Genomic DNA, 27290 nt, shown 5'->3' on the forward strand with positions numbered 1-27290 from the left:
TCATTTTTGTATTGTGATAAAACCTACCTCTGGGACTGCCACTGGGAAGAGCAGCAGGGCTGGGTATTGTCTTGTCTTGCAACTGCAGCATCTATCATCAGATCACAGAACAGATTTTCTCCCACTTGGGAAGGTAATTTCATGTCAGAGTCCCTGTTTCAGTTACCACTTTGGCTCAGGCTAGGGCTATATCTACTGCAGACAGAGAGTGAGCATCAGTCTAATCCAGACAAAGCAAAGAAGAGAGAATGTAACATAACGTTCAGTTAATTTTCAGTGGACCTCACTTCTGTAGTGTGGAATGTGTTCAGCCACCTGGCTTATACACAACCACTGCTTTCCTAAACCTCTGGTTTCAGTTACCTATGACTTTCTCTTGAAGTCTCTAACACATATTATAGAAGGACTTCTACCTATTAAATCCCTTTTGCTGGAGGATTGCTACCATATATGTTCATTTTCCAGCAATGCAGACACTGTAAATCATTCTCGAATGTAGAATAAAAATAACTGCTTTTGTAAATGAGGCCCTGAGGTTTTTAGCTTGTGTAATATATGGTTTTACAGAGCATATTCTTCAGGCCACCTCTTTTCACTATTTCTTTAGTTTCTGCTAATGTTAATGTCTCTACTGGAAATAAAAGGAGAGAAACTGCAGCTACACTTACTTTTTTTGTGTGTTTTGGTTGTGCCTAGTAGCATAATCAGAATTCGTGTCATCAAAGCAATGAGTACCATGCACTTCTTTAGGGAAATGGAACAGCTTGTTGGAGGAAGTTGCAACCTAATGCTAACAAAGCAAGTGTCTTAACTGAGATAAGAGATGCTCTTTCAATGAAAAACCCAAGTTTGTTTGCTGTATTTAGGTTCTCTAAAAGCATGAAGCCTTGTGGCAATAATTGTCTTGCAGAGTTGTAGTCACTCTCATAAATAATATTTGTTTTCTCCATTCTTTTGTGTTTGTGTTTACATTTTTCCTACATGCTTATACTAAGTTGTAACATCTCATAAAACACAGTTTTCTCTGGTCAAGTCTCTTAATTTCTGTGTGGTTTGGTAACCTAAATGTATTTTTTTTTAGAATTGAGAGATGATTCTTTGCTGAATTAATTTGACTTGTGTGCACAAGATAGTGAACAGAGAATCATACAGAATCATAGAATAGTTAGGGTTGGAAAGGAGCTTAAGATCATCAAGTTTCAAACCCCCTGCCATGGGCAGGGACTCCTCGTCCTGGGCCATGTCACCCAAGGCTCTGTCCCGCCTGGCCTTGAACATTGCCAGGGATATTTAATAGAACAAATATCTCTCTTTTGGGGTTTTGTCATTAACTAAACTATGATTTTTATGACAAAAGTCATACAGAAAAAAAATGGTTTGGCTTCTTGTAGAGAAAAGCCAGTTCTCCCATGTAAATATTTCATCTTGGACGATCAAATATAAACCTGCTCTCTCTATCCTACCCTCTCTCACAAAAAGTTTGGAAATTAAGTTCTAGGAATGCATTAATAAAAAATCTGTACAAAGGATTACAGTCTTATCACTCTCAGGCCTGTCCTCAGCCCCAGTTAAATTCTGTTCTTTTATTTGTTGCAGGTGGGGAACTCAAGGGGATTTCACCACTACTCACCCTCGTCCTGTTGTTAAAGTAAAGCTCTTTACAGAAAGCACCGGCGTGCTGGCACTTGAAGATAAAGAGCTGGGAAGAGTGAGTATTATGTGTAGACATGAGAAATTATACATAGAAATGTGAGTATTGCTAAAACATGCCATAAACTGGTATAAGGCATTCAGTATAACATCTGTTCGGCTACATTTCTTAGCACACGGCAAACAGTGCTTTTTTTTCTAAGAGTTTCTAGGACTGGAGGGTAAAAAGATTTTAAATTTAAATTCGTTTGGAGAAAGTTATTGAATATAGCCTTTTCCTTAACTGTATCCTGTGGCCCCAGATGGTTTGTTTTTCCCTGCCACCTCACCCTTCCCATCCTGGCTGCCTCATGACATGTCTGTTTGACAGCTGGTCAAACCAGTTTAAAAAAGGTAATAACTTTCCTTTCTTGTTTGGGAGTGGCAAGGGGAGAGAGAGAAAATATAAATAGCTAATGGAGGGGAGTTAGGGCTGAGCTCACTGTGTTGTTGTTGGAGTCTGACCCAGCTTTCCCAGACAAAGCAAGATATCTGAAAAGTGAGGGAGGGAAGAGCTATCTTCTTTTTCTGTTGCAGATTCTTACTCCCCTTCAGCAGAGAGTCTGCATGCTTTTATCAGGTGCTCTGAGATTTGGCAGTTTGTACCAGAATTAGGTAATTAAATTATCACTTTTTCCTGTTTTTTTACTCCCCTCGTAACAAAGGACAAAGTCCATCACCTTTTTTCCCCTTGCATTAAAGCTTGTGCTGAGATTGGGCATAGCAAACAGAAGTACCTGAGAGATGCATGGATATTGATTTTATGTTTTATAATACATTACGTATTTACCAAAAATGCCTAGCCCTCTCCTTGCCCAAAAAACGCCTTTTGTAAAAAATGTAAGTCAAAGATAAACCTCCCACAATGACCTTATATACAGTGTGTGGTCTTTAGCACTGGAAAACAATGAAAAAGGGCATTTTTGCTGTGCCTCAGCCTGTTTGCACCTCCCAGGTCCAGCAGTCCCCAGGGTTGCTGACACCTTCCAGCTGCGGGTGGTAAACACTCAACTCAGGAGAAGGGGGAATCTTTCCAATCTCTTGTTAATTTGAGAGTGGCAGTTGCTAGCTTCAGGGGAGATTGGAAGAATATTTTACCGACTTTTTACAAAGTAATTTCAAGGTACTGTGTATACTCACGGTATACATTTTACCTTTCAAAGGCTTGTTTTGTTGTTGATGGCTTTGTGTTCAGGTTTGAGAGATTTAAACTCAGGTAGCCTTTGAAAAGATGCAGGATCTCACTGGGTAAGTTTAATAAAGTTTGGCAGCTTCGTGCTTGATCAGTATACTGCAATGATTCGCAGGAATGCTTCTGATTCAGTGAGGTTTGGTATGCTCTGGAAAGGCCTGAAGATACTTCTGCTGGTACTTTTTTCTCTGCCTAAAAACTCAACTCAAACCTGCCGCTTCTGAGGTAGTTTGCTATAGATGTTAATTCCCATCTGTCGAGTAAATCCTTCAACACGTGTCTTGACCTGCTGCTGCTTTTCTACATTATTGAAGTTTGCAGCTCCCATACCCTGGGGTCATTGTGAAGGTTTTGTTCTGTTTAATCTATAATTAGAAATAGATGGAGTCATTGAGCTACATGATTTGAATTTTGAATTTTCATTACATACCAAAGGGTTTAGTCTGCCACTAAAGGATCAGCTTTTTATGAACACAGATCTAAGGTGTGAAATGTAGAGCCAGCAAAGTTTCCCAAGAGTTGTAGAGGAGAAGGCGTTTCCTTTGACCCCATCAGTCCATGGCAGTCTCTCACAGTTCTGAACTTAAGATGTAGCCCCTGATCTCAGTATGACACCACTGCAGCAACTGTTTCAGGAGGAGGCGCTGCTGATTTCCAGAAGTAACTAGCTCATGGTAGAGCAGAAGGGATGCAGGTTTGTGCTTTCAGTAAAGAAGGCAGACCATGCTTACAACTTTATATACTCCCTGTTGGGAAGCAGAGTCTAGGGGCTGCTTGGTCTCTGCTGCAGAAGTTACCAAATAAGCATCAAGCAAGAGAAGGGATGTTGTCTGTACTTAACATGTTCTTCCTTCAAGGCATTTAAGATGTGCTTAACTAACAGGAAGAGTACTTACTACATCACTTGTCTGATATTGTTCCTTTCCTCTAAAAAGGCAGAAATAAATCCAGCTGTCAATGCTGAGAGAACGTTTTTCTTACTGGGGAATATTCTTCTGACTCCCTGTTGTTTAAGTGTTGAAAAAAAAAAAACCCAACCAAAATCTTAACTTTTATTTTCTGTTCTACGCAAACTGAAAGAAGAAATGTGTGTTGCACAGGAGGGAAAAGGATGTTATTTTGATTTGAGTTGCAGTCTGTATCTGTGGTTGTGCAGACTTCCACATACAGTCAACACTGAATTTAACTTCTAGAATGCTGGCTGCATCTTTCAAGCCGTGTTTCTTCTAATGAGGAAATGTTAAGGACCTACTTTATTCAAAATCTTTGAAACATGTGGTACCGTTTCTATGTGACTGACACTGATCTGGCCGTTTCAGTAATTTTTGTATGTGCATACAGAAGGCAGAATTGACGTTTGCAGTTGTACGTGCAACAACTAAGGAAGCATGAAGAAGCCTCCAGAATTTGGTGTAAATACTTCTGAAAAACCAGCCCGGTGGTTCCTGAAGCTGGGGGATCTGACACCACTTTTCCTTGTTCAGTACTTTGTGTATGAAGATGTTCAAACCTAGTAATTCGAAGTGACAGCCATTGTGGTTGCTTAGCACACATGTGAACACAATGTGAGAACGGCAGGTGGTGTTTGATTGCTGATACTTTCTGAATATAAGATTTTTTCAGCCTTGTTGCTCTGACTATTCAATTAGAAGGGAACTATTGTCTCACAACCTGCTTGTCACAGTCAGCTGCAGCCAGGAATAATTAGCTGTGCAGTTATTGGTGTTTTTCTTTAGTGCTGCTACTCTGCCTTTGATTTAAAGCCATGATAAAATAGCTGCACTGGCTATGTACCTGTACTCACATGATTGCCTAGTTTCTGAATGCTGACTGCACTGGGCATGTTGTTTATCTTCTGTGCTGCATTCAAAGAGCCGCTGAGCAGAGACAATTTCATATTGTGAATATGTTAATTTAAAGCCTGTCATTCTGGGGAACGTGCTTCTCCATCACATATCGAAATAACTGAGGTTTTGCAGGTTGGAGTTTTTCTGTCTTTTAAGTTTGGAAAATGATAAGAGATTGCTTCCACTTCCCTCTTTTCTCTTGCTCCTGGAGCAGTCTGCCTCTCAGCATCCTGCTATGTCTGGCTGAGTGTGTTATTTCCACACTAATAGGGGTTTCTCAGTAGCTTCTTTGAGAATGCCTCTTGTTAAATTCTTGAGGCATTTTTCATTCAGGCATGCTCTTTCTTAGATTTGGGGAAAGGCTCTTTGTGAAGGAACTTGTATCAATTGCTAAAATCTATTAAGGTAAGTGTTGAGTGGCAGCATCAGCAGAGGTTCCTTGATGGCAGAAGTTGCAAAGGCTTCCCAGTTCTTTGTCAGCAACAGTCTATCTATCTCTTTCACCATGTGCCTGTTCAGGTTTTGTTTCTTTTTAACCGCCCATTACCCAAAGCCTTCTCTCAGTGTTTCAGCTGTAATACAATCAATCGTAGCTGAAAACCAAGAGATCACTCAAAAGGTGAGGTCATAGAGTCATAGAGAAACAGGCTGGAAGGGATGATGGAGCTTGTGTAAAATGCACATAAACTCTCCTGCTGATCAGTCTCTTATTAATCCTTTCTTTAGCGGCTCCCTAGATGAGAACTTTTCTAAGGGAGTTACTTTCAGGAGAGCCATCCTTCCACTTCTGCCTCCAGTCTTGTCCCTTCCTTGAGCTGCTTTTGCTTCATCTTCCTGGCACCCGTGCACTGTAACTTAACTAGCACTAAGAGGACGTAAGTGTGGTGCTCTGCTTGGCAGGCTGCTGCCAGGGCGTTCAAGTGAACTTCACTTCTTGCCACACTGACAGGAGCTTCTGGCTTTCTGACATTAACCTGTCTTTGGGCAAGGGGCTGACATAACTCAGAACAGCTCCAAACTTTCAAGTTAAGGGAGAAGGTGACTTGAGAGGAGTCGGTAGACATTTCTACAGAAGAACTGGTAAGTATACGCGAAGTGAGGCTGGGGCCAGAGTTACACAAACAATGGAATATTAAAAGGTCTCTCCAGTGTTACTGGTCCTCTGTTTTCTATCTCAAACCAGTTTCAGTAATTGTTGGTCTATAATGCTATTTCCAAATCAGTGAAACAGGGTGTATTTAACTAGGAAGTTTCCCTATGATCTTTGCGGAGACAATGACCGGAATCATAAATTTGCATGTGCCAAATAATAATGGTGATTATTTCATAACATAAAATTTGCCTGTCCTCTCTGCTTGCACTGGAATCTTTTCAAATCACTGCATTTTAAAACAGGAAAGAAAAAGCCTTCCATAGAATCAATTAGTCCTGTTGTTTGAAAAAAGCTTCAACAAGTGCCGTTGAGGGAGCATATGATCTTATCTGTCAGGCACTTGCTGGTTTTCATAGTTTTAAATAATCATTAACTGAGCTAGAAGTGTCTCTGGCAGAACATGGGAGTTAGAGAACTTGGTTTCTTTGGTTCATCATGAGGTTTCTTGCTTGACCATGAGTGTATTGTTTATTCTGAACAAGCTTGCAATGCTGCTTATGACTGAGGCCATGTGACATAAGACTCAGTCCTCAATTACTTGTAACTTTGTCAGACCTTAAGTGTTAAGGCTAAAATTTTTTATCCTAGGTATGGAATAAGATAAAAAGAAATTGTGGGTTTGGTCAATGGCAAAAAGCGCTAATTTTGTATCACAATCAAGCATGGCAACTTCTTTTGTCTCAGTCTTCTTTCTCATTGGGGACCATACAGTTTAAAGAAAGGACAGGAAGCTGGGTGCCGAAAGCAGCAGCAGCTCCTTGGTGTGAGAGGGAGCAGGACAGGATGAGGGATACCAGGACAGCCCCAGGTATCAGGCAACACCCTGGGGATGGGGAAAAGTTGAGGGTTTGGTCTGCTTTTTGAAGATGGGCAGCACTGTGTTATGAAGAAGAGACTGCTGATGGGCTGCAACTTTTTTTCTTTAAGGTTGTGCAGTGTGAGCTGTACTTGAGGCAAGACAAGGGCTTTCTGTAATAGCATGTTGTGACATCTGCCTCTCAGCCAGGGCATTAAGGAGCAGCTGCAAACCTTCTTCACTTTTCATCTTTTTTGCTTGTGACAGGGAGCCAGAACTCAGCATTGTCTGTTCAGATTTACCATGATTACCAAGGTTTGGTGCCCAAGGTCTGAGATCTCAAAATGTGTCTAGCACCAACCCAATTTGTAAAATGTCTCATTTCAAATACTTGACTCAAATGAGTAGATAACTCCCATGCTTGGGTTCAGCTCTTGAATATCATATTTTTGGTGGAAGTAGGGGATGGGGAGGAGAGGGATCTGAGGACATGAGTTGGCTGAAACTGAACTCAGCCCAGGTGGGGAGGGTAGGGGGAAAAGTGATTATCTTGGCTCCTGCTTTTTCTCCACTGTGCTTACAGCTTGCAAGTCTGCTTGCCTCTTAGCTTCCTTGGTCCCTTTTGAAAGTTGCGTTTTCTTTTGACAGCAGCACAACAGCAGACAGGAGTGGTTACCTTGAGAGCTTTGTCTAAATATGGGAATACTAATAGGAGGTGTTTCTGTATTTCTGCACAGCACATGTGATTCTGAACCTTCTGCTTGGTTATCAACTCTGAGAAAGCAAGATTGTCCCAAGTTTGGTTTGTTCAAGCTGTCAGAGTATTTTGGACAGCTCAACCTTTTCATACCTTTAAAGGAAGGTATGATGCCAAAGATAGAGAGGTAATAATTGCTTGGCTGGATTGATTGTTTAGATCAGGTGTACTTCCAATAACTTCTATTGTGATCCAGCTGGGGGCTTAAATACACAACTAAATCACAAGAAATGATGGCTAGTTAAGTCCTCAAATGATTATAGCTTTATGTCTTTCAACCTGTCATATTTTAAGGCCAGGAGAGGAATGTTTTCAGTCGTTCACAATTAAGAAACAGTGTTGTGAGAACATCACCTTGCAAAAAGCCATAAATGCGTTGCTCTATAATATTTAAGAGTTCTGTGTTTATTTTAGATATGAATGAGAAGGGCTATAAAATGAACTTGGTATTTCTTCCATTACAGTGTGGTCTGAGGAAGTGAAATACTAGATATAATTGGACCACATGGCTGAGCATTTTTAATGATCATGAGATGATTTAATTTACTGAATTATCTCAACACGCATTGTTCTGATACTATCAATTTGCCTTAAATCAGTTGAAGCAATGTAATGCACAGCAGCTGTGTTAGGTGTATGGCATTTTGGTCATTAATAGTTCATTATACTTTTTAATGCTGATTACCTCTTAGTTTACTTCTTGTAAACACAGTGCTCTACTAATAGCTCATAGTTCTCTGCTGCTGCTGCTGGACAATCTCCTATAATGATATTCACATATAGAAGAACAAAAGCATAAGATAAATTAAAAAATAAAATATAAAATAAAATTTAACTCATAAATGTATGATTTAGTATGAATTTTATGAAACTTTCAGAAATTTTAGGCCCAGTGAAAGAATATCTTGTAAGTGAATTTTATATCCCTCAGAGAAGACATGAGTTGATACCATTTTATTTTTTAAAGTAGGTTATAGAACAACACCTAGAAGATTAAAATCCCATAAGCAGTGCTGAAAGGAAATCCAAGACAGGTTCTTAGAGAGCTTCTTCATGGACAATGGCAATGGCATTGTATTGGAGAATACTTTTAACACAAATTTCAGTAACTTTTTACTTTTCCTATCAAGAAACATTTGCCCAATATTTTGGGTTCAGTGATTTCATGGGAGCTTGCAGCTTGTGCCACCTGATGGGATGGTACACAATGGTTAGCATTACCCTCTAGGGCAATATTAGTGTGAAGATTATTGTGAATATAATTAATGCCTGTCAAATGCTTTGTGTGCATGTGCATAGTGTGTTTGTGTGTAATGATAAAAAGTCTGATGACAAAGTTCTTTTAGCTGTCATTGGTTAAAGCTGGAAGGCATGACAAAGTGTAATACAAGTACAACACAGTGCATACTTAAATAATTTCTGACAGATACTTACTCATTGTGAGAGCTTTGAAAGCAAAGCTCTGAAATACTTCTTTAAATATTCAGAAAAGGAATTGTCAGTACTGAAATAATGAATTAATTATACACTTGTCTGCTTGTATTTGCATCATCAGCAACTCAAGAAGTTGACAGGAGAAAGATGTCACTTGAGATGCATGAACTGTAATAAGATTCCTGGACAACAGGAACTACAGTCTGCAGGAAAAGAAAAATTCATAACATCATCTAAAGTCCTATGTGAATGCCAAGGGGTTAAAGCAACCAATGAATAATAATCCTGTTATATAATCTTGCATTTAAAAAGATAAACAAACTGTAAACCATTTGCTGTTCAGTGCATCAGAACGCAAAGTTTGCCATACTCATAATGGTTGTAAATGCTTTTTAAGAGATGGCTTTATTTATAATGACAATCAACTTGTTTCTTGGAAAGAAGGAACCAGATTTGTTCTAAATAGTGTTTGCTATTTGTGAAAAGAAAAAAAAAGTAGCCTCCTGATTTATTGAAGCCAGAATATACTGATTCTTCTGCCATCTCTTTAAAAGGTAGTGAATGTATTCGATAGATGTGACAGGTTATTTCTCCCACTGGTGTTATAAAGGTTGCACACTTGATTTGTGGAAATGCATCATATTTTTCTGCTTCAATAGAGCTACTGATATTAAAGCAATGCCGGAACGTGTTTCTGCAAAATACTGAGATGAGAAGTTGAAAGCATTCAGCTTACGTCATCTTTCAGATCTGAATGACACTATCTATTTTGCCTTAATAAGATCTGTTAGATTTATGCTTGCTTGGAGATACTTCCTTAAGTGCTTGATTAAACTTCTGTAAGAACACAGAGGATAATATATTTTGTATTATATATGTGACACAAGGCACAAGTACTATGTATAAGAAACTAACGTGATGGTTAGCATGATGATTAGTTTTAGTTTTCAAGAAATGAATGTGAAGAATGATGCTTTTTAGAGTGTTTTCATTTTGAAATCCTGCTTCATGTTCATGGCAATTCAGAGCTCTATGTTGATTCAAGAAGTCTAAACTGATTCAAAAATAGTGCTTGTAATAAAAAAGAAGGAGACGTTACGTTTCAGCAGCATTTATCTGCCAAACATGTGACTGTGGCTAAGTTTTTCATGAAGTAGTACTATTTAATTGTATTGACTATAAATTAATAAACTTTCTTGTTGGAGCAATCCCAGGCACAGCTACAGGTTGGGCAGAGAAGAGATTCAGAGCAGCCCTGTGGAGAAGGAGGTGCTCACTGATGAGAAAAAGAACATGAGCTGGCTTCAGTGTGTGCTTGCATCCCAGAAAGCCAACCGTGTCCTGGGCTGCATCAAAAGGAGCGTGACCAGCAGGTCGAAGGAGGTGATCCTGCCCCTCTACTCATGAGACCTCACCTGCAGTACTGTGTGCAGTTCTGGTGTCCTCAACATAAAAAGGACATGGAACTGTTGGAACGAGTCCAGAAAAGGGCCACGAGGATGATCAGGGGACTGGAGCACCTCCCGTATGAAAGACAGGCTGAGGAAGTTGGGGCTGTGGAGCCTGGAGAAGAGAAGGCTGCGTGGAGATCTCATAGCAGCCTTCCAGGATGCTGGGGAAGGACTCTTCATTAGAGACTGTAGTGATACGACAAGGGGTAATGGGTTAAAACTTAAACAGGGGAAGTTTAGATTGGATATAAGGAGGAAATTCTTTCCTGTTAGGGTGGTGAGGCACTGGAATGGGTTGCCCAGGGAAGTTGTGAATGCTCCATCCCTGGCAGTGTTCAAGGCCAGGTTGGAGAGAGCCTTGGGTGACATGGTTTAGTGTGAGGTGTCCCTGCCCATGGTAGGAGAGCTGGAGCTATATGATCTTAAGGTCCTTTCAAACCCTAACTATTCTATGATTCTATGGTAAATATATAAATATTCAACAGCCTGAGACTAATACTAATCTAAAGTTAATTGTTAGCTAGTAGTTTCAAAAATTAAATATTTAAAATTTGATGTATTTTTCTTTTTTTTATATGTCTGCCAATGTAGATTAAACAAAAGATTTATACCATATCACATGTTAACTGGATATAGTACCTTACATTTATTATACTCCACTTGCAGCAAAGATGCTTTGGAATTAATCTTCAGTTTCTGAAAATGGAGTTGGTAAGACAGAACATATTCTGGTTTTCTTCCATTAAGTAATGTCAGGACTGAAGGGGTGAGCCACTGCATAATGCTAAGCAAATTGTTTCAGTAGGATGCTTCCAGCAGACCACTGAGTAATATGGAAGTTCAGGTTCTTATTTAATTATACATGACCATTTTCAAGTGTCAACTGTTCCTTTTTTTGTTTAAAACTGTTAATTCAGAATGAACTAACAGAGGAGGAAATCGTATTAACTCAAAATATGAAAATTCCCATTTGTAAGAAAATGAGTTTGTTTTGGAAATTTGTTTGTTACAATAAGATTGAGTCAACAGGCTTCTTGGATTTATGAAACAGTTTTAAGTTGACTTTAAGATCGGAGGAGATGCAACAGGAGTCTTCACTGCTTAGAAATTTCCATTAAAGACTAACAGATTTATTTTGTGTCAACTCATTGAAGTTTTATTTTATGTCTTGCAGGTAGTGTTGTATCCAACATCTAACAGCCCAAAGTCACCTGATCTGCATAAAATGATAGTCCCAAAAAACAGCCAGGACAGTGACTTGAAAATTAAACTGGCAGTGAGAATGGATAAACCACCTCACATGAAGCACTGTGGGTAAGTGTCCATTTCCTGCTTATTTTATTATTTTGCCTCACTCTGCCTGTGTTCAACCATGTTTATAAAGTTTGTAAAACATTATAAATGTGCACAACAGTTCCTGTAGCCTGGCATTGTATTAAATCCTCATTTTATACACAAAGCTTGGAATAGTCAGGAATAATAGTCAGATGTTTACTGATGTGCAAAGACAAATGATGAGCTAACTCTGAAATGCAGAACTTCGAGTACAGTGTCATTTAGAAACCGGTTTTGAATGTAAAAATTTATAGCACTTTGGAAAATAAAGCTGATATTTAGGAGAAATGTATTTTTCCATTAAAATAGGATTAATTGTATACCTGAATATGATGGTATTTGCAACATAGCCTTCTCTCTGTCTGCTGTAGTATTTCTCTTGTAAGGAATTAAGGTACAAATACCAGTTTAAGGATGTTTTTCTGTCAAACATCAAAACTATATGGAATAGATTATTCATGAAGACAGCTCCCCTAGGCAATTACCATCACTTTTCCTCATCCCAACTGCAAAACCAGATAGTGTTGCCGACAGTAGCAAGGCTGTATCTGTTATACAGCAATCACCAGGGTTGTTTTCCATCCTTCTGACTTCTTCTGAAGTAAGTAGAAGTTAATTTCAAAAAAGAGGACTATTCAACATGTTAATGTAGTATTAATGTAGTGGCCATACTATTTAGATTCCTTTTTTATCTCCTTCTGTTAGTATTCTGCTCATTATATACAGACATTAATTGCTAAAATCTCCTATGTTCAATACTTTTTTTAATAATTAAAAACACCTTACATTTTGGCAAAGCTGTAATTGGTTGGGCTGAAATTTCCCAGGTATCAACCTCAGCCCTCATTTTGGTTTTGGGAAACATAGACAGAAACAGTCAGGAATGTAGTAGTGGGATTTGGTGGCTGGAGACCTGTGGCTGGTGACCAGGAGCTGTGAGGAAAAAGAGGGAAACCAGTCATGGAGCCAGTGAGAACTGGAGCTACTGTATTTGGAGACTGGGAACAAGGTGAGAAAACTTAGGAGTAGAGCTGCAAGTAGGTGCATAAGAAAAATGGTGTAATGTGTCAGGAGAGAGCAGGAAGACCAGGCTGACATAAGTTGAAGTGGAGAGGTCCTAGGGAGAAAAGTGCTTGCCTGTACTAAAGCATGATATCCTCCTGTTAGTTCTTACCCCACCAATTCTTTTCCACTCACCAAAGACCTCTAAAATGGTTTGGTAATTGCAGCACATCTTTGTTTAGATCCAGAGCGCTAACATAGGTTCAGTCTGACACTGGATGACATTCAGCCTGTTGAAGTCATGAATGCTGCAGAAATGGCACAGTGCTGCCTGTGTTCTTCGGTGGTTTGTCAAAAGGTAGTCATGGGGCAGCATGAATTGATGCATCGACAGATGCATCAAACTTGAACGTGGCCTGGTTTGGTTGCATACTGCACACCACGGCTACATCAGGGATGTTGTGTTCCCATGCACAACAGGGACAGCAGGGAGAAGTCGCCATGTTTAATCAGGTCACTGATAATGTTGGGGTTATACTGTCTGCAACCCCACTCAAGGTGTAACATGCAACTTACATTGACCTGGGTCCAGCAAAAAGGACAAGGCTCCACTGCTTCCAGTCATCCTGCTTCTGGGTCTCTCAGAGGCTTTCTAGGCTGGGAGCTGTTCTTCCAGGGTCTTCAGAGGATCTTCCTAACCCCCCAGCTTACTTTTACATACCGGTTTGTGTCACTAGTCTTCTTAGAGAGCATTAAATGATTGCCCAATCAAATATTACTTTTGCTAACTTAATTTAATCATTACCCCTTTCCTCTGCTGCTGCTGGTTACTTCCTCACATTGATTTTGAATCCTGATCTCCTGGCATAGTTGTTTACTTCTTCATTTTACTTCAGGGTCACTGCTGTCACAATTATCCAGGCAGATATTGTCGTTCTCACCAAAAATGCTCACGGGCAGTCTTCATTTCCCTTTCATCATAGCCATTAGCCTTAATGATGATTACCTACTTGTCTAGGAAAGTTAGGGCGTCAGGGGAGGGCTGTATAGACTCCTCCACCATAAATATATGTGACATGAAATAAAAGGTTAATAGTTCTTCCAATAACCATTGAAAAGGTTGATGAAATACTGTATGATACTGAAGTTGCGGTGAGAGGAAGGTAAAGGGTGTTTGTTTGATAGGAAAAAAACCCACCTGCTAGACAAATCATTAATGTGTACACTCAGGAACCATTAATGTTATGGAAAACCATCATCCAAGCACTCTCTGCAGCCTTCTCTTGACTTCCTGGGTGAGTGTAAGTATTAAGTGGTCATTTGCTTTTTTTTCACGAGGGACTCCCATCTGCTTCAATGCACAGATTAAAGCTGTTCTGGTTCTGAACTGATACTGTGGTATCACAGAAATCCTCATTTGTGAAGAGGCTGGAAACCCACAGTGGATGATAGACAATATTATGGTAAGGCAGAGGAATATTGTGCAATTAAGGGATGCCTGGAAGAACTGGCTTTTATCCCCGTTTGTGCTATACAGAAGGACCTGCCTGTAAGAGACTTGAAACATTTCCACCTATAAGTGACTGGTGGTATGTCATTTTTTTCACATGTCCAGTTTTATAAACTGGAGTCTGATTTCATAGAGGTGCCCAACACTACAGTTACTAGTTGAAATCAGTGGAAACTAGGCTGCAAATATACATTGTGCTATTACAGTCCAAATATCCTAAAAAAGCAGATCTTCATCTTAACAGCCAAAGCCTAAAAATTTTAGTACTTCTCCTGTTATCAAGAGAGAATAATACCACCTCCCAGTCTTGTACACATCTGAAGTTAAATCTTGAGAAACAACTGGTAGGAAAGGCTCTTGCATACCTCATGAGCTGGGGAAAGTGAGGCATGGTCACTTCTTTAACACATGGCCAAAGGCTTATGTTCTGCTGGGCAATGTTACTGCAGTGCCAGGCTCTGCAGCTTACTGATGCACCTGCACAAGGTACAAAAGCAAATAATTCATTACTCTCTATAAAGCAGTGTTTGCCTAACATGCAATGAAGCATGTATGGAGGAGAAAATAAAGTGTTGAAGAGCTGGAAGGCAGCTGCTGCTGTCCTGAATAGTGAAAAGGGCTGGGAGGTTTTTTTTGGTTTTTTTTTTTGTTTTCTTTTTTTATGTATGTGGTCAGTTACTTAAGCAGTGGGTTAGGAAGGAAATAAAAGGTTGAAAGACTGTGATCATCCTTGTTGCTAGAATTTTGTCATGTTAACGAGTTGAATTTTACAGCCTTAATGACAGTCTTCTAATGTAGTTAGTATGATCATCCCAGTTAAGTTCTAATTCTTCAGTTTATTTCTCATACTTCTCATGCTTTACCTTTGCCCCATCTTTGGACTAGACAATTTACGTTTTCTGTGTTGGCCTGAGTTAACACCTAACATAGAAGATCCGTATTTGTTTCACAGGAAAAGAAGTCACTCTGTTGGCGTTAGACACTGCCTTTCAGCTGAGAATCTCAAAATTGATTCAAAATTGAATTAGAATTTTACCCCACTGCCAATTGCAGTAAGAAGAGAGGTTATTAGATTAATGCTGTATCATAATTAAAATAAAATAATTATGGTAATAAGAAACCACTTTTTTTGAAATAGGGATAGCTGTGTTCAAATATTTCAGATTCTTCAGGGTCAACAAAATTCACAGGCCCAAGCTAATAATGGGTTTACAGTTTTACTCCTTCAGAAAAGTTTCTCCTTTTTAAGACTGACTTTACTTATTGACGTAGGGGATATGCTGAAAGCCTTCAAAACCTGTCTCGCATTTATGCCTCAAAAAATTCAGTTTTATACTTTCTTGTACTTGAACTGAGATTTTTAATTCACAAATAGTATTCCGGACTGCAGCACCTTCAGATCACATTCTCTCTTTGAACTTCTGTAGTCATAACAAATAATTATATTTCAAATAAAATTATAAACATGGGATTTTTTCCATTATAAGATGTAACCTTAAATAAAAGAAATAAAAATCCTTATGACTCAACACTACTATGAATCTCAATTGCAATTCATTTGTACCTCTGAGAAAAAGAGATAGCTTTGGTAACCAAATTACTTTTACACTAGTGTTTGTGTTGACACATTCATACAGCTAATCTGGTGTTACTTCACTAATGTGATTCTTAAAAAAACACTTGATCATGGAAACACTCAATGATTTTTCTATGCATTCTGCCATATGCTTAAAAAACAAGGAATGCTGATATACATCTTAGAATAAGTATAATCCTCTTATTTATTTTAGGTTTTTTTTTAATCTTGCATGAAAGGCTCTGAGAGTCTGAAACAACCATCCTTTTCTATTTAAACCTGTCAGTTGATTGCAAGGGGAATCATGCACAGCTAGAAATCTTGTATAATGATGAGGTAAAGTCGCTCTTCAATGGGGATTTGTAGAACAGCTCCGAATATTGGCAATTCACGATACTCCGGGTTCCTTTCTCATAATTTGTAACATATTTGTCGTCTTCTCATAGGATGTGGCAACTTTTTCCTTGTCTAAAATGCAGAGCCCGTACAATATGTATTTTTTTTAATCTTCTTTATTAAGGTAGTAGAGCAAGCATCCATAAAAAAGGATGGGTTTAATATTTCTATTAATTTCTTCTGTTGCAATCTTGAATCTAAAACAAATCATCAGAGGAACTAAGCAGAATTTGACCTAAAAACTTCCCATACAAAAATATTAAAAGCCTGTTTATTTCTGTCAAGTTAGAATAGCAGCATTAGGGAGGCACTTTTTTCTTCAGGAAGGCTCACTTGGCTATACTTAACTCATAATTAAATTAGGGTTGAAAAAACAAGTTAGGCGGGTTAATCCACTCAGGATATGGGGGTTACTGTAAATACCTTTCCTAATGCATGGTTTATTTCTAATGTGCCTTTGGACATCCATGTGCATTTAAAGCATACATTATTTTTTTAAAGTAGGTTTTGTGTCAGTTAAGTTGTCTGTTAGCATAGCCTAGTGGTTACTAAAGGGTATTATTCTATTGCTTCCAATCTAGAAATAAAATAAGAAATACTGAGATATTTTCAGCTTGCTTTGCTTTAAAATGGCCATTAAAAACCAAAAAATGATAATGTACAATGAAATTCTTACAATTTGAACAGCCTGAACAGTACAATCTTACAAAGTGGAACTATTTGAATCTGACTTTCAAAGTAAAACATTGCAGCCTAGTTCTTGCCCAGAACTTTTCAAAGATTTGAAAGGCAAAATTCATTCTTGTAAGTTCTGTCCTGCTTTCTGCTATTTCATGGTGCAGCTCGAAGAGTTATATCTTTAATTCCTTAAGCTTTCTCTTGTGCAATGGGGATTAACTGAAATGTTCCTATGAAAGCATTTATAAACAGTAAATATAGCTGCTGGTTCCTGTATGTTACTGAAGTATCACATTTTTCCTCCTGCTGCTGTAGTTTTAGAGCTAAAGGAAATCTGTGAGACAAATGTCCTGGTTAGCTGTTCTCTAAGATGCAGAAAATAAGTAATTTTATCCTCTTATTTTTTCTGACACTTGTCACCCATTAATAAAAGAGTTTGTTGGAGAGGAAAGCAAGTATAATTACCTCTCTTTTACAGATGAGTGAAATGAAGGCCAGGAATGAACAGAGAACACCCAAGGTCACAGGCAATTCAGTGACTGAGCTGAGGATAACACTGGGGTCTGCTGACTTCTCAGTGGGTAGGGCTGTGTTGTGTGTGACTGTTACCTGAATAAAATGTTGTCATAGCTACTAGTGAGCACATAAGTCAGCTAAGAGCAGACAGAGGGACAATGAAGTCAGACAGAACAATGGTGGTGCCAGCTGCTATGTGCTGCTTGTCCAGGGTCACCTAGCAGAGAAGGGCAGGAGGATAAATAGAATTAGCTTTATAACTTGAAGATATGTGAGCTGATCTGAAGATGAAATCTGCTCCTAGTATCATAATTTCAGAGAAATGTGCAAGTTGATCACATTGCAATGCCTCTATTTCAATTACTTTAACAGCTAAAGATGTTAGGGATAGAGTCACTCTTCTCTTAGGAAGTACTGCACACTCCCTGTCACAAATAGGACTTTATGTTGCATATAATGAATTTAAATCTGGCTTCAGACCTTTCTCTGAGCTGAAACACATAGTTTCCATGCGATAAAACCAGTAACTTTCTATATTGCTTTTCAGCAGTTTCTGAAAATAGTTTTCTCATTAGTGAATATAGTAACATTTTTCTCTTATGAAAAGGGAGAGGGGGCTGAGAGATTCCAAATAACCAAATGTTAAAATAAGTTGATACTTATTTAACTATAGCATTTCTTTATCTACATATGTAAACTCTTCTGTATCTCTGTATAACATTTGGTTTGTCTTTCTAAGTGTGCGCAGCATAGCAAGTTGTAACCATAAAGTCAGTATATTAGCACCATCTAGCTTTCTGTTTGTGGCTATTGCACTTTTTTTCCAGCTTAAAAAGGGTAGGGGAGTGCTGACTTCAGCTGCTGCTTCAGAGAGCAGGGCTCTCACTGTCCGTTGGTATAGGGCTTATGTTTCAGTTTGTGAACTTTAAGACTGGGACGCATAAGGAAAATCAGAAGGAAGAAAATGTTGAGTTTGTTTGAATTTTGCAAACTTCACAGAGTTTGGAATCCTTTTCTGATTATTTAGTCATATGGCCTCACTATAGCAACCCCAAAAATTTAGGTATTTAGGCTATATCAGAGTTGGCTGAGTTTTCTCAAAGCCACTGGGTAGGGAGAAATACCTTGACAGGTTGATTTATCAATGCTAAGGCATTGCCTATGGAAAAAAAAATTAAAGGTACACTAGAGTCCATAAGGTAAATTTTTCACTGTATGTACTGCATTCAGAAGTATGGCTTATCTACTAAGTTAAATGCCTGATCACCAGACAACTTCAGTGGGCTTCAGTCATGTCATGTCATCTTCTGTCTCATGTCAGTCATGTAATCTTTTTTCTTCTGCCAAATTCACGGTTACTTAAATCTGAATTCTGATCAGAGATAAACTATACATAAGTGATTTTTAAAAGCTAGGTCTCATTTTAAATGAAACTTGGGCTACTTTGAAGGCTAGTAAAACAATTTTGCTACAGGTAACCGTGTCCTTGGGAGAAATATCTTCACTCCTACTGATATTTCTTGGTTTTCTTACAAGTTATAGATATTGACCTTTATGGATAAAATATACTCTTATGAGATGAATGACATTAGGTATTTCATATTAAATAAATGTCACTTCAATTAATTCCTGTGAGGACTCGGTGTTGGCACTGGTGGTAGTTTAGGGTTTGTGATGTCCTCTGACACAATAGCTTTTTCTGTTTGGCAGCTGACACACTTGATTTATGGTTTTAACATCTGCAATTTGATTCAAAACATTTTCCTATCCTATCAGTAGAACAGTAGAGTTATAAGAAATATGGGTGGAGTGTATCAGTGATCTTTATCATTTCTGTTACAATACATTTGGGAGGTAAATCTTTCTACAGATACCTGATAGAGATTACCTACTGCCATATTCAAGCTAGCTGGGCCTGAGTAAAATTAGTCACTTCCTCTAGCTATGATTTTACAGTGTGCACAGCTTTTCTTGTCTCTCCTATTGCTGGTAAATGGGACAATGTTTGCTGAGTAAATCTGGCCTCAAAATTAGCACCCAAGTTGCCTGAAGAATCTCATTCTCATCTAGCCATGTAGGCAAGCTCTTTTCCAAAGAGTTCCTTATAAGCTGGTGGGGATATCAATAATATGGAAGATGAACAAAAGCAGTTGTATCTAAGGTTATTCACTAGTAAGGAAACTGTATTTATGAAGCGGAAGTGAGTTAGAAGTTTCTTTTTAATATAACTATTTCATGAGGAGGTCATGAGACTTGGCAGCATAGAGGGAAAGAAAGAGATTATACTTGGCTAGCTCTCCACCCCCACCAAAAACTGACTGTGTGATGCCAGCATTGTAGATCTGTTGGGGTCAACAACATGGTCACCACACTTTTGAATTAAGAGCTGGCTCATGCTCACACTGAAAGCATGGACAACATGACCTCATATTTGCTTGCCGTATACAGTGGACCTTTGAAACACTGGGTGAAAGATACCATTATAGTTTCTGACAAGAAGGCATAAAGAAGTATCAGAGTTTCAGTTAAGGTTCATTGTCTTTGAAGACAGAAGAGGTGTGAACTGCAAAGCTTCATTCTCCTATCCATATTTAACCTGGACCTAGCATGACAATCCAAAATCTTAAGACTGATCAAGACAACCGAGTCAGTGGTAATTACTTCAGCACTGCGTTAATACGATGCTGAAGCAAACTGTATTAATGCAGTGTTTTACTCAGCAGCACTTACGAAAGATGTGTTGTTTAGATGATAGAATAGGCTTTGTTTGAATTTCAAACACAGTTGACTGTTGAAGGAAAAGGGTGTGTCAGTAAAAAATGTGAGTATCAACAGGAGTGAACAGTGCAGCCTACTGCTTATTCAGAATGTCTGCTTTTCTCTTCACATCAAGGTACGCCAGAATCTCGCCTAACATCCAGCGCCACATATTTATGTGTGTAGAACATTGTCCTGGGTTCAGCAGTAGCAGTCATTTTTCCCCTTCTTGGTAGCTGGTGCAGTGCAGTGTTTTGACTTTCAGCTCGGGAACAGAGCTGATAGCGATGTTTTGGTTTGGCCAAGGACTTTGTGAGCCTCATGCTCTGCCAGGGGGAGGGGAAGCCAGGAGGAAGCAGAGACAGGACACCTGACCCAAACTGACCAAAGAGGTATTCCATACCACAGCACGTCATGCCCAGGAGGTAACTGGGAATTAGCCGGAAGGGCTGGGAGTCTGCAGGGTTGGAGGAGGTATCGGTCGGTGCTTGGTCGGGGCTGGGGGCGGCAAGTTATCGGTCGGCTGATGCTGAGGTGTTGTATTCTCTTCCCTTGTTATTTCCTTTATCATTATTATCACTGGTGGTAGCAGTAGTGATGTGTGTTATACCTTAGTTACTAAACTGTTCTTATCTCAACCCGTGGGAGTTGCATTCTTTTCGATTCTCCTCTCTGTCCCTCCGGGAGCAGGGGGAGGGCAAGAAAGAGGGGGAAGTGAGCGAACGAATTACCTGACTGGGTTTAAACCACGACAAACATGTTTTCTCTACTCAGTGTATGGTCCTGCAGAAGGATCAGAAACTCCTATGTAAAGTATCCTGGCTGCAAATTTCAGAAAACTTTATGAAATGAGATAGTCATTGCTGAATACCTTGAACTGGAAAGGACTGGCATTGCTAATCTGTAAATTAACTACTCTTCCTGCTGCATGGAGTTAACATGATTGCCTTGAAATCATAAGAGTTTTTTACTAAAATTTAGGAAGAGGAGATTATCTTTCCTTTCAACGGTAGTTCTCAGTCACTGACTCCAGAGATCCAAGACCCTGAGGACAAGTGTGTGATTATTCCTTTCTGCAAGACGAGACTTATAAATCCTACCACAAAGTAAACCCAAGTGTTTCAAGAACTTCTGATATATGGAATGAGAATATTGAGAAATAATCACAACATTTGAAAACTAAACCAGTGCCTTTACAGTTCAGCAGAAATATTGGTTGAATTTGGGCCCATAATTAATAAAAAATACTGATTTTAGGTCCAGTAGCAGTGGCATGTATTTTTATTTAGAGAGTCGACAGTAGCTTGTAGCTATAATCATCTTACATCTTTCGCTAAATTCTGACAAAAGTACGATAATTTTCCATAATCATAAGGCAACATGCGCTGATACATACTATGGTAAAGTTTTCCTATGTGCATTTACAAACAGCATGATAGAATGGCTTGATTTTTAATTCACTTTTAGTTATATATGAATGCCTTACGACTATTATTCCAAAGTGTCTCAGTAGTATTTTCTGTTATACTAGTTTAAAATGTGCTAAACACCAGTATTTCATTGTGCTAAATGAATGATTCCATTTTGTCATGAAGAAAAGTGCTAATGCGTTAACTGTCTTCATTTAAATGATTTTAATATTACACACTTTGGCAAAATCAGTTGACTGTAATCAGTTATTTTTTAAAAATGAAAATTGAACTTCATGAAAGATGATACAATAAAATTATGTTAATGATTGATTGGATAATGATGATGGGTTAATGTAAAATTGCTATGGAAGGAAGAAGCAAAAGTGTTTATCCTGCAGCTAGATCCTTAGAGAACAGATTATAGCTATGAGCCTGATTTTCAGTGCTTTCCACAGTAATTGCTTCTGAGGAGGCATGGGGAATCTTGAAAACCTTAATGATATGCCACTGCCACTTTAATTACTAAGAGAAGCCAAGAGAATCGTAATTGCCAAGAGAAGCATTACTAATTAAGGTGTCATTCTTCATTCATTCCATAGTAATTAATCTGAAATATTTGTAAAAGCTGAGATATAAATTTAGATCCAAACTCACTTAGCTTAATCACAACAGACTTTATGTGAAAAACATCTATGGGTTAAGCAAGGTTAATAGTCAGAAAACGTAATTATTTTTTTTTTCTTAAAAATAAATGTGTGGTTTTTTTACTCATAACTTCTTAAAACATTGTCCTGGGTTCAGCAGTAGCAGTCATTTTTCTCATTCTTAGCAGCTGGTGCAGTGCTGTGTTTTTAACTTGCAGCCTGGGAACAGGGCTGATAACACCAGTGTTTTTAGTTGTTGCTAAGTTATGTTTACTCTGACTGAGGACTTTCTTGGTCTCATGCTCTGCTAGGGAGGAACCATAGTGACCCTTTAGAACAGCTAGGTAGGCTTCTGTCTGTACTATCAAATTTCTGTCTGCGATTCTCAACTTTAAATCTCTTCTCATCTAAACTCTCTGGTCTTTGTGTGAATGTGTAAGGGGAAAAAAAGAAGTGAAATAAAAAGCCTTTGCAGTGGCAGCAATTTTCAGTTTATCATGTTAGAAAAGACATCACTATCAGACACCACACAGGTGGTAATGATGCATCTTGCAGCATCGCAAGGGCTTGTCGTCATATAGTTTATTTGACTGACTCCTAATTCCTGGCTGCTTCACTTGAGTAAATTTGAATGCAGCATCACTGCATGAGAGAGACTGGTTGACTGTGTACCTTCTAGCAACAGCTAGTTGTTGCAGCAGTGGGATGAGATTAATCCCTATACCCAGATGGCAGATTGCAAGTGATGATCCTACTGTGGAGAATTAAAGGATGAAAGGTGCAAAGAGCAGTAACCTGGACTTGTCTAACTAAGGTGTGTATGGAGGATTTTTAGCCACTGATGGCTACCAAAATTATGCTACCCACTATAAAGAGATGGAAATCTTGAAGACCTGAGCTGTGCTTGGCATGTGCCTTGTACTTGACTACAAAAGGAGCCAAGTGTGAAATGTGCACAAACAGATCTATAAAGTGACTCAGTGGTTGCTGAGAACCTGATAATCATCTTGTATGCATTTCTGGGGATTTAGTTCAGTCTGTGCCTGGTCTTGTTCTAATCTGACTGCCCTTTAGTGGCTGGAGTATGTGAGATGCACTAGCTGAGCACCACATCTGATTTCATTTCTTGCAAAAGGAGTCTAATTCATATGATCTGAATGAACTCTGTAGTGTGAACCATGTTGGAGAGACTCTCTTCAAAAGAAAACACACTCCTTATGCAGACTGATACTAATGTAGATGCATCCTTTTTTTCTTTTTTCTTTTTTCTTTTTTTTTTTTTTAATTTCATTTAAGCACCTAAAAGTAGTTGGGCAGAACTGGGCAACAGCTTATACTGCCGTCATGTCATGAGTTCAAGCAAGGGTTCAATCCTGAAAATACATGAAATGCATGCTCCTGTAAAACCTTGCATTTGCACTTGTAAATTTTTGATTTTTTGATTTTTTTTATATAAAGAATAAAAATGTCTGTTACTGGAAATGCTTGGATCATAACTTCAGAAAGCTATTTTATTATGTAAAAAGGAACCTTTCTGTATTTTCATAAAGATAACAAAGCTGGTAGTAACTAGGTGGCCAGATGATGAACTAATATTTAACTGAAAATAGACCCTAAATTCATGAAATTGTAGGTGAGGAATTGAGAAAATCTAAAGTTCAGATGATTTTTAACTAGCTTTTGCTCTAAGCCACAAGTAATAACTTGGTTTAAGATCGATTTACATATAAATGTTTTTCATATACAAGATAAGAAGAATATATGGGTTGACCATTCAGTGCTATGTGGATTAAAGGAAGTATTAAAAAATAAATGTTGTTATGTTGTAGCAAAGTATGTCTCTTATTAGGTCTTCACATGGAAGATCATGATCTGAGCGGTTTAGTCACCACATGTGACAAGTGAAATATAGTCAGATCATTTTTTTCCCTATGCATCGTTTGTCTTACTAGAATGTCAGCATAGACTAGGCTGCTTATTTACTACAGTAAATGATGAACAGTTAAAAAAAACTAATTGCATCACAGGTGTTATAAAATTTGCAGTAATAACTTGAGAGTAATGGGAACTTCCCAGAAACCTTACACTCTAATTGAGGAGACTCTGGTCTGACTGGAATGTTCATGTTGGATTCTTAGCTTAAATTTCTTTATTGCTGTTCTCACACAGTTCCCATAGCTTTGGGAAAGTATCATTCAGAATAACATACGACTTTTACTCTTAGTTTTGCTTAAAACTTGAGAAAAAAATTGCTACTCTGTAAATACACCCAAGGTGTTGCTGACATTATCTTTAAAATGTAATCATACACAAGTATCCCTGCTTTATAATATGTTCCATAATTATATACATGATTGAATTGTTTTAGGTTTTGTTTATGTTGCTTTATTCTATTACAAATCAGCACAGCACACATATGCAGGTGAAAGACACAGCTGATTTATTAGCCTATTTCGACAGGTGATCTGGCTTCTTTCTTGGTACCATACACTAGTCTGTGACATAAAATTTAAGAAAGAGTTATTGCCACCTGACATACGTTGACATTGCATGTGGTCTGGCATGGCCTGGCATTATGTCTATACAAAGAGCACTAGTACTGTTAGCTGCAAGGATGGGGGCATGCCACCTGCCTGTTGTGTCCTTCTGTCACTTGCACTGTCCATCTGTTAATTGAAAGAAGATAAAATTCACCTATTTTTTTGTCTTCTGGAATATAAACCCTCAAAAAATCAAAGGCAATTAAAACAGCAAAATTAATTTTAAAACTAATAGTATTTAATGAATCTAATCCTCTCTATGTGCCAGAATGCTGGCTCAGTTAGATACTGTAGGGTCAACTGTGCTCTGCTGTGACTGAGAGTGGATGTCAATTCATAATACACTATTTTGTATGGGCAAAAATAACTTTTAACACAATACTGGATGTAAAGGCAGAGGTAACTTTTTATAAATTCAATTCAATGGGTTTTTTTCCTCCACTGTAATATGATTTCAGTGGTTACAGTATTGCATTGAATTTTGACATAGTAACAGAGTTCCTGTGGCAACTACTACTATTTTCTCAAATAGTGTATTCAACACAGCCAGATCCCTTTAAATAGTCCACGTCCTGTTAAATGTCAACACAATTGTTTGGCAGTTCAATATACCATGTTGTTAGGGTCCTCAAGTACATGTCACATCCCCGACTAACCAACATGGCAGCATCACCTTGATAGGCTGGTGATTTCTGAATCACTGAATCATCAGTGTAGTGGTGCTTTCATGCAGAGTTCTGCACCGTCAGCTCACTCTCTTTCTGTGTAAATAAAAACTAATGAAGAGCTCACTCTGCACTACAAATCATTTTTATCATGTTTACTGTCAAAAGCCTGTTTTAATTTAATCCCATCCTAAATTATATGTGTCAGATCAGTAGTGTAGTATTGCCTTGCCTTTTCATAATCTGCGAGATTATTTTTTTCACTTTATGCATACATTATAGAAGAGAGCACGTAAGTGAAAAATGCATGTATGTTAAATCCTGTGTATGGTTTGTGTTTGGAGAAATAGACAGAAAAGACTTTTATGATTATCTTTTGTGCTGCTTGTATGGAGTAAACTGGAGACAGGTTGGCAGGGCAAGCGTCCTGGTAGGTGTAGGTTTTAGTTCCACCACTTAGTCTCCATTGGGGTCAGACCAGCTTCTCTTGCTTTACCACATGGATTTTATCCTGATAATGTTAGAAGACTTCTAACCCTAAACTGCTGTCTGCTTTTCTTCAAAGTTTATTCCAAACCGAAAAGCTGTGATGTTCTGGTAAGTGAAGTAAATGCTATCCTAAATACAAAACTAGCTACCCTCGCTCAGTAAAACAGTGACTTAGAAGTTACTATTTTTATCATGTCTTCCTGCATTTGCAATTTTAACTGCTGATTTCAATTTTTAAATCATTTTAAGTTCACAGCTTTAAGTGGAAGGCACCACGCCATTGACTAAGTAGAAAAGAGTAAGAAACTTGGCTCAGTTTGTAGTAATGTTGGCATGGAGAAGTCTACCTGAGGATGTATTCCTCCAGCAGCTGAACACTTGACAGCCTGTTTCTCTTTTAAAACTGAATGTCTGTGGCTCTGTAGCTTTTTTCATCTGGTTGTAAGTCTTAGCTTTGAAGGGCAACATGAAGTCTAAAGCTAGGGTCTGAATACTTAGACTACAGAATGATTCCTTTTAGGTGAAGGACAGCTGCTGGGAAACAGTAACACATGACATGGGTATGTGATGTCATTTTTAAGGATCTTTCCATCAAGCCATGTAGAAACACATTCTGAGTAATGAATTCATTCAAATGAAATTGGAGTTGTTATGGAAGCAATACAGCTGAGGCTGAAATTAAATATAACAAATATTGCCAGTAGCTGAGAACATGTGCTAGAGTGGCTTTTCTGTCATTCACTGCTTATGAGGAAAAAAAAAAGCATGAGAGGAACCAACAATTTGTGTAAATGCAGCTTTATTTTGTACATTGAGAAGGAATGGATGCATTTTCATACAGAAAATATCTCTGATCCTTAGATTAGAAAAGCATGATGATTAAGTTAATAATCAAATGTCATGTAAAATGTTATTGCCATTATAGAATGTGAGTGTTCAATTTACTGACAAATGCTAAATTCATTTTTAATTGGGCTGTATGTATTCTATGTAATGGAAGGCTTGGTTTTTTTCTTTGCACACTCAATAAATTTTAATTGAACACCTGATTCCTGCCACCAACACATTAACATTTGGATGCTATCTATCTTCTATGCATATAGATACACCGATTAAAAGTTGGCAAAAAAGCAGATAATACGAAAACAAAAAGACAACATAATGTAACACTTACAGCCATAATTTTTTTATTATATATTGAGAAGCATTTAATTATGTTATTAATTTCATTTAATTAGCCCCACTATTTAGGTCAATTGTTTTTTATTGCTATGGCATGTTAGCAACTTCACTAATTGGCATAAAATAGCATGTTACTATACTAAATGTCTTGTCTTGTTCAAAAGTATCTCTTACAGTTTTTCAGTTTCCTGACAATTTTTATTTATTTCAGTTTTTTTGAATAATATATAAAATATTTTTGCAAGAAATGTCTTGATTTAAAATTTGAC

At 38.1% G+C, this 27290-nt stretch overlaps 1 protein-coding gene across 11 annotated transcripts in view; it reads left to right on the forward strand.

Annotated features, from left to right (window-relative positions):
* The window catches only part of CADPS2 (calcium dependent secretion activator 2), a 310379-nt gene that overhangs the window by 145563 nt on the left and 137526 nt on the right, over positions 1 to 27290 (forward strand). For all 11 annotated transcript variants that reach the window (XM_057415800.1, XM_057415805.1, XM_057415801.1 and 8 more), the window contains exons 7-8: positions 1597 to 1708; positions 11494 to 11633. In XM_057415800.1, coding sequence (XP_057271783.1) covers positions 1597 to 1708; positions 11494 to 11633 — 252 coding nt within the window. The remainder of the gene's footprint in view (positions 1 to 1596; positions 1709 to 11493; positions 11634 to 27290) is intronic.

The sequence above is a fragment of the Pezoporus wallicus genome, unplaced genomic scaffold, assembly GCF_028554395.1.
Source record: "Pezoporus wallicus isolate ANWC-B61680 ecotype Strahan unplaced genomic scaffold, APGP_CSIRO_Pwel_v1 contig_6966, whole genome shotgun sequence".
Lineage (NCBI taxonomy): Eukaryota > Metazoa > Chordata > Aves > Psittaciformes > Psittacidae > Pezoporus > Pezoporus wallicus.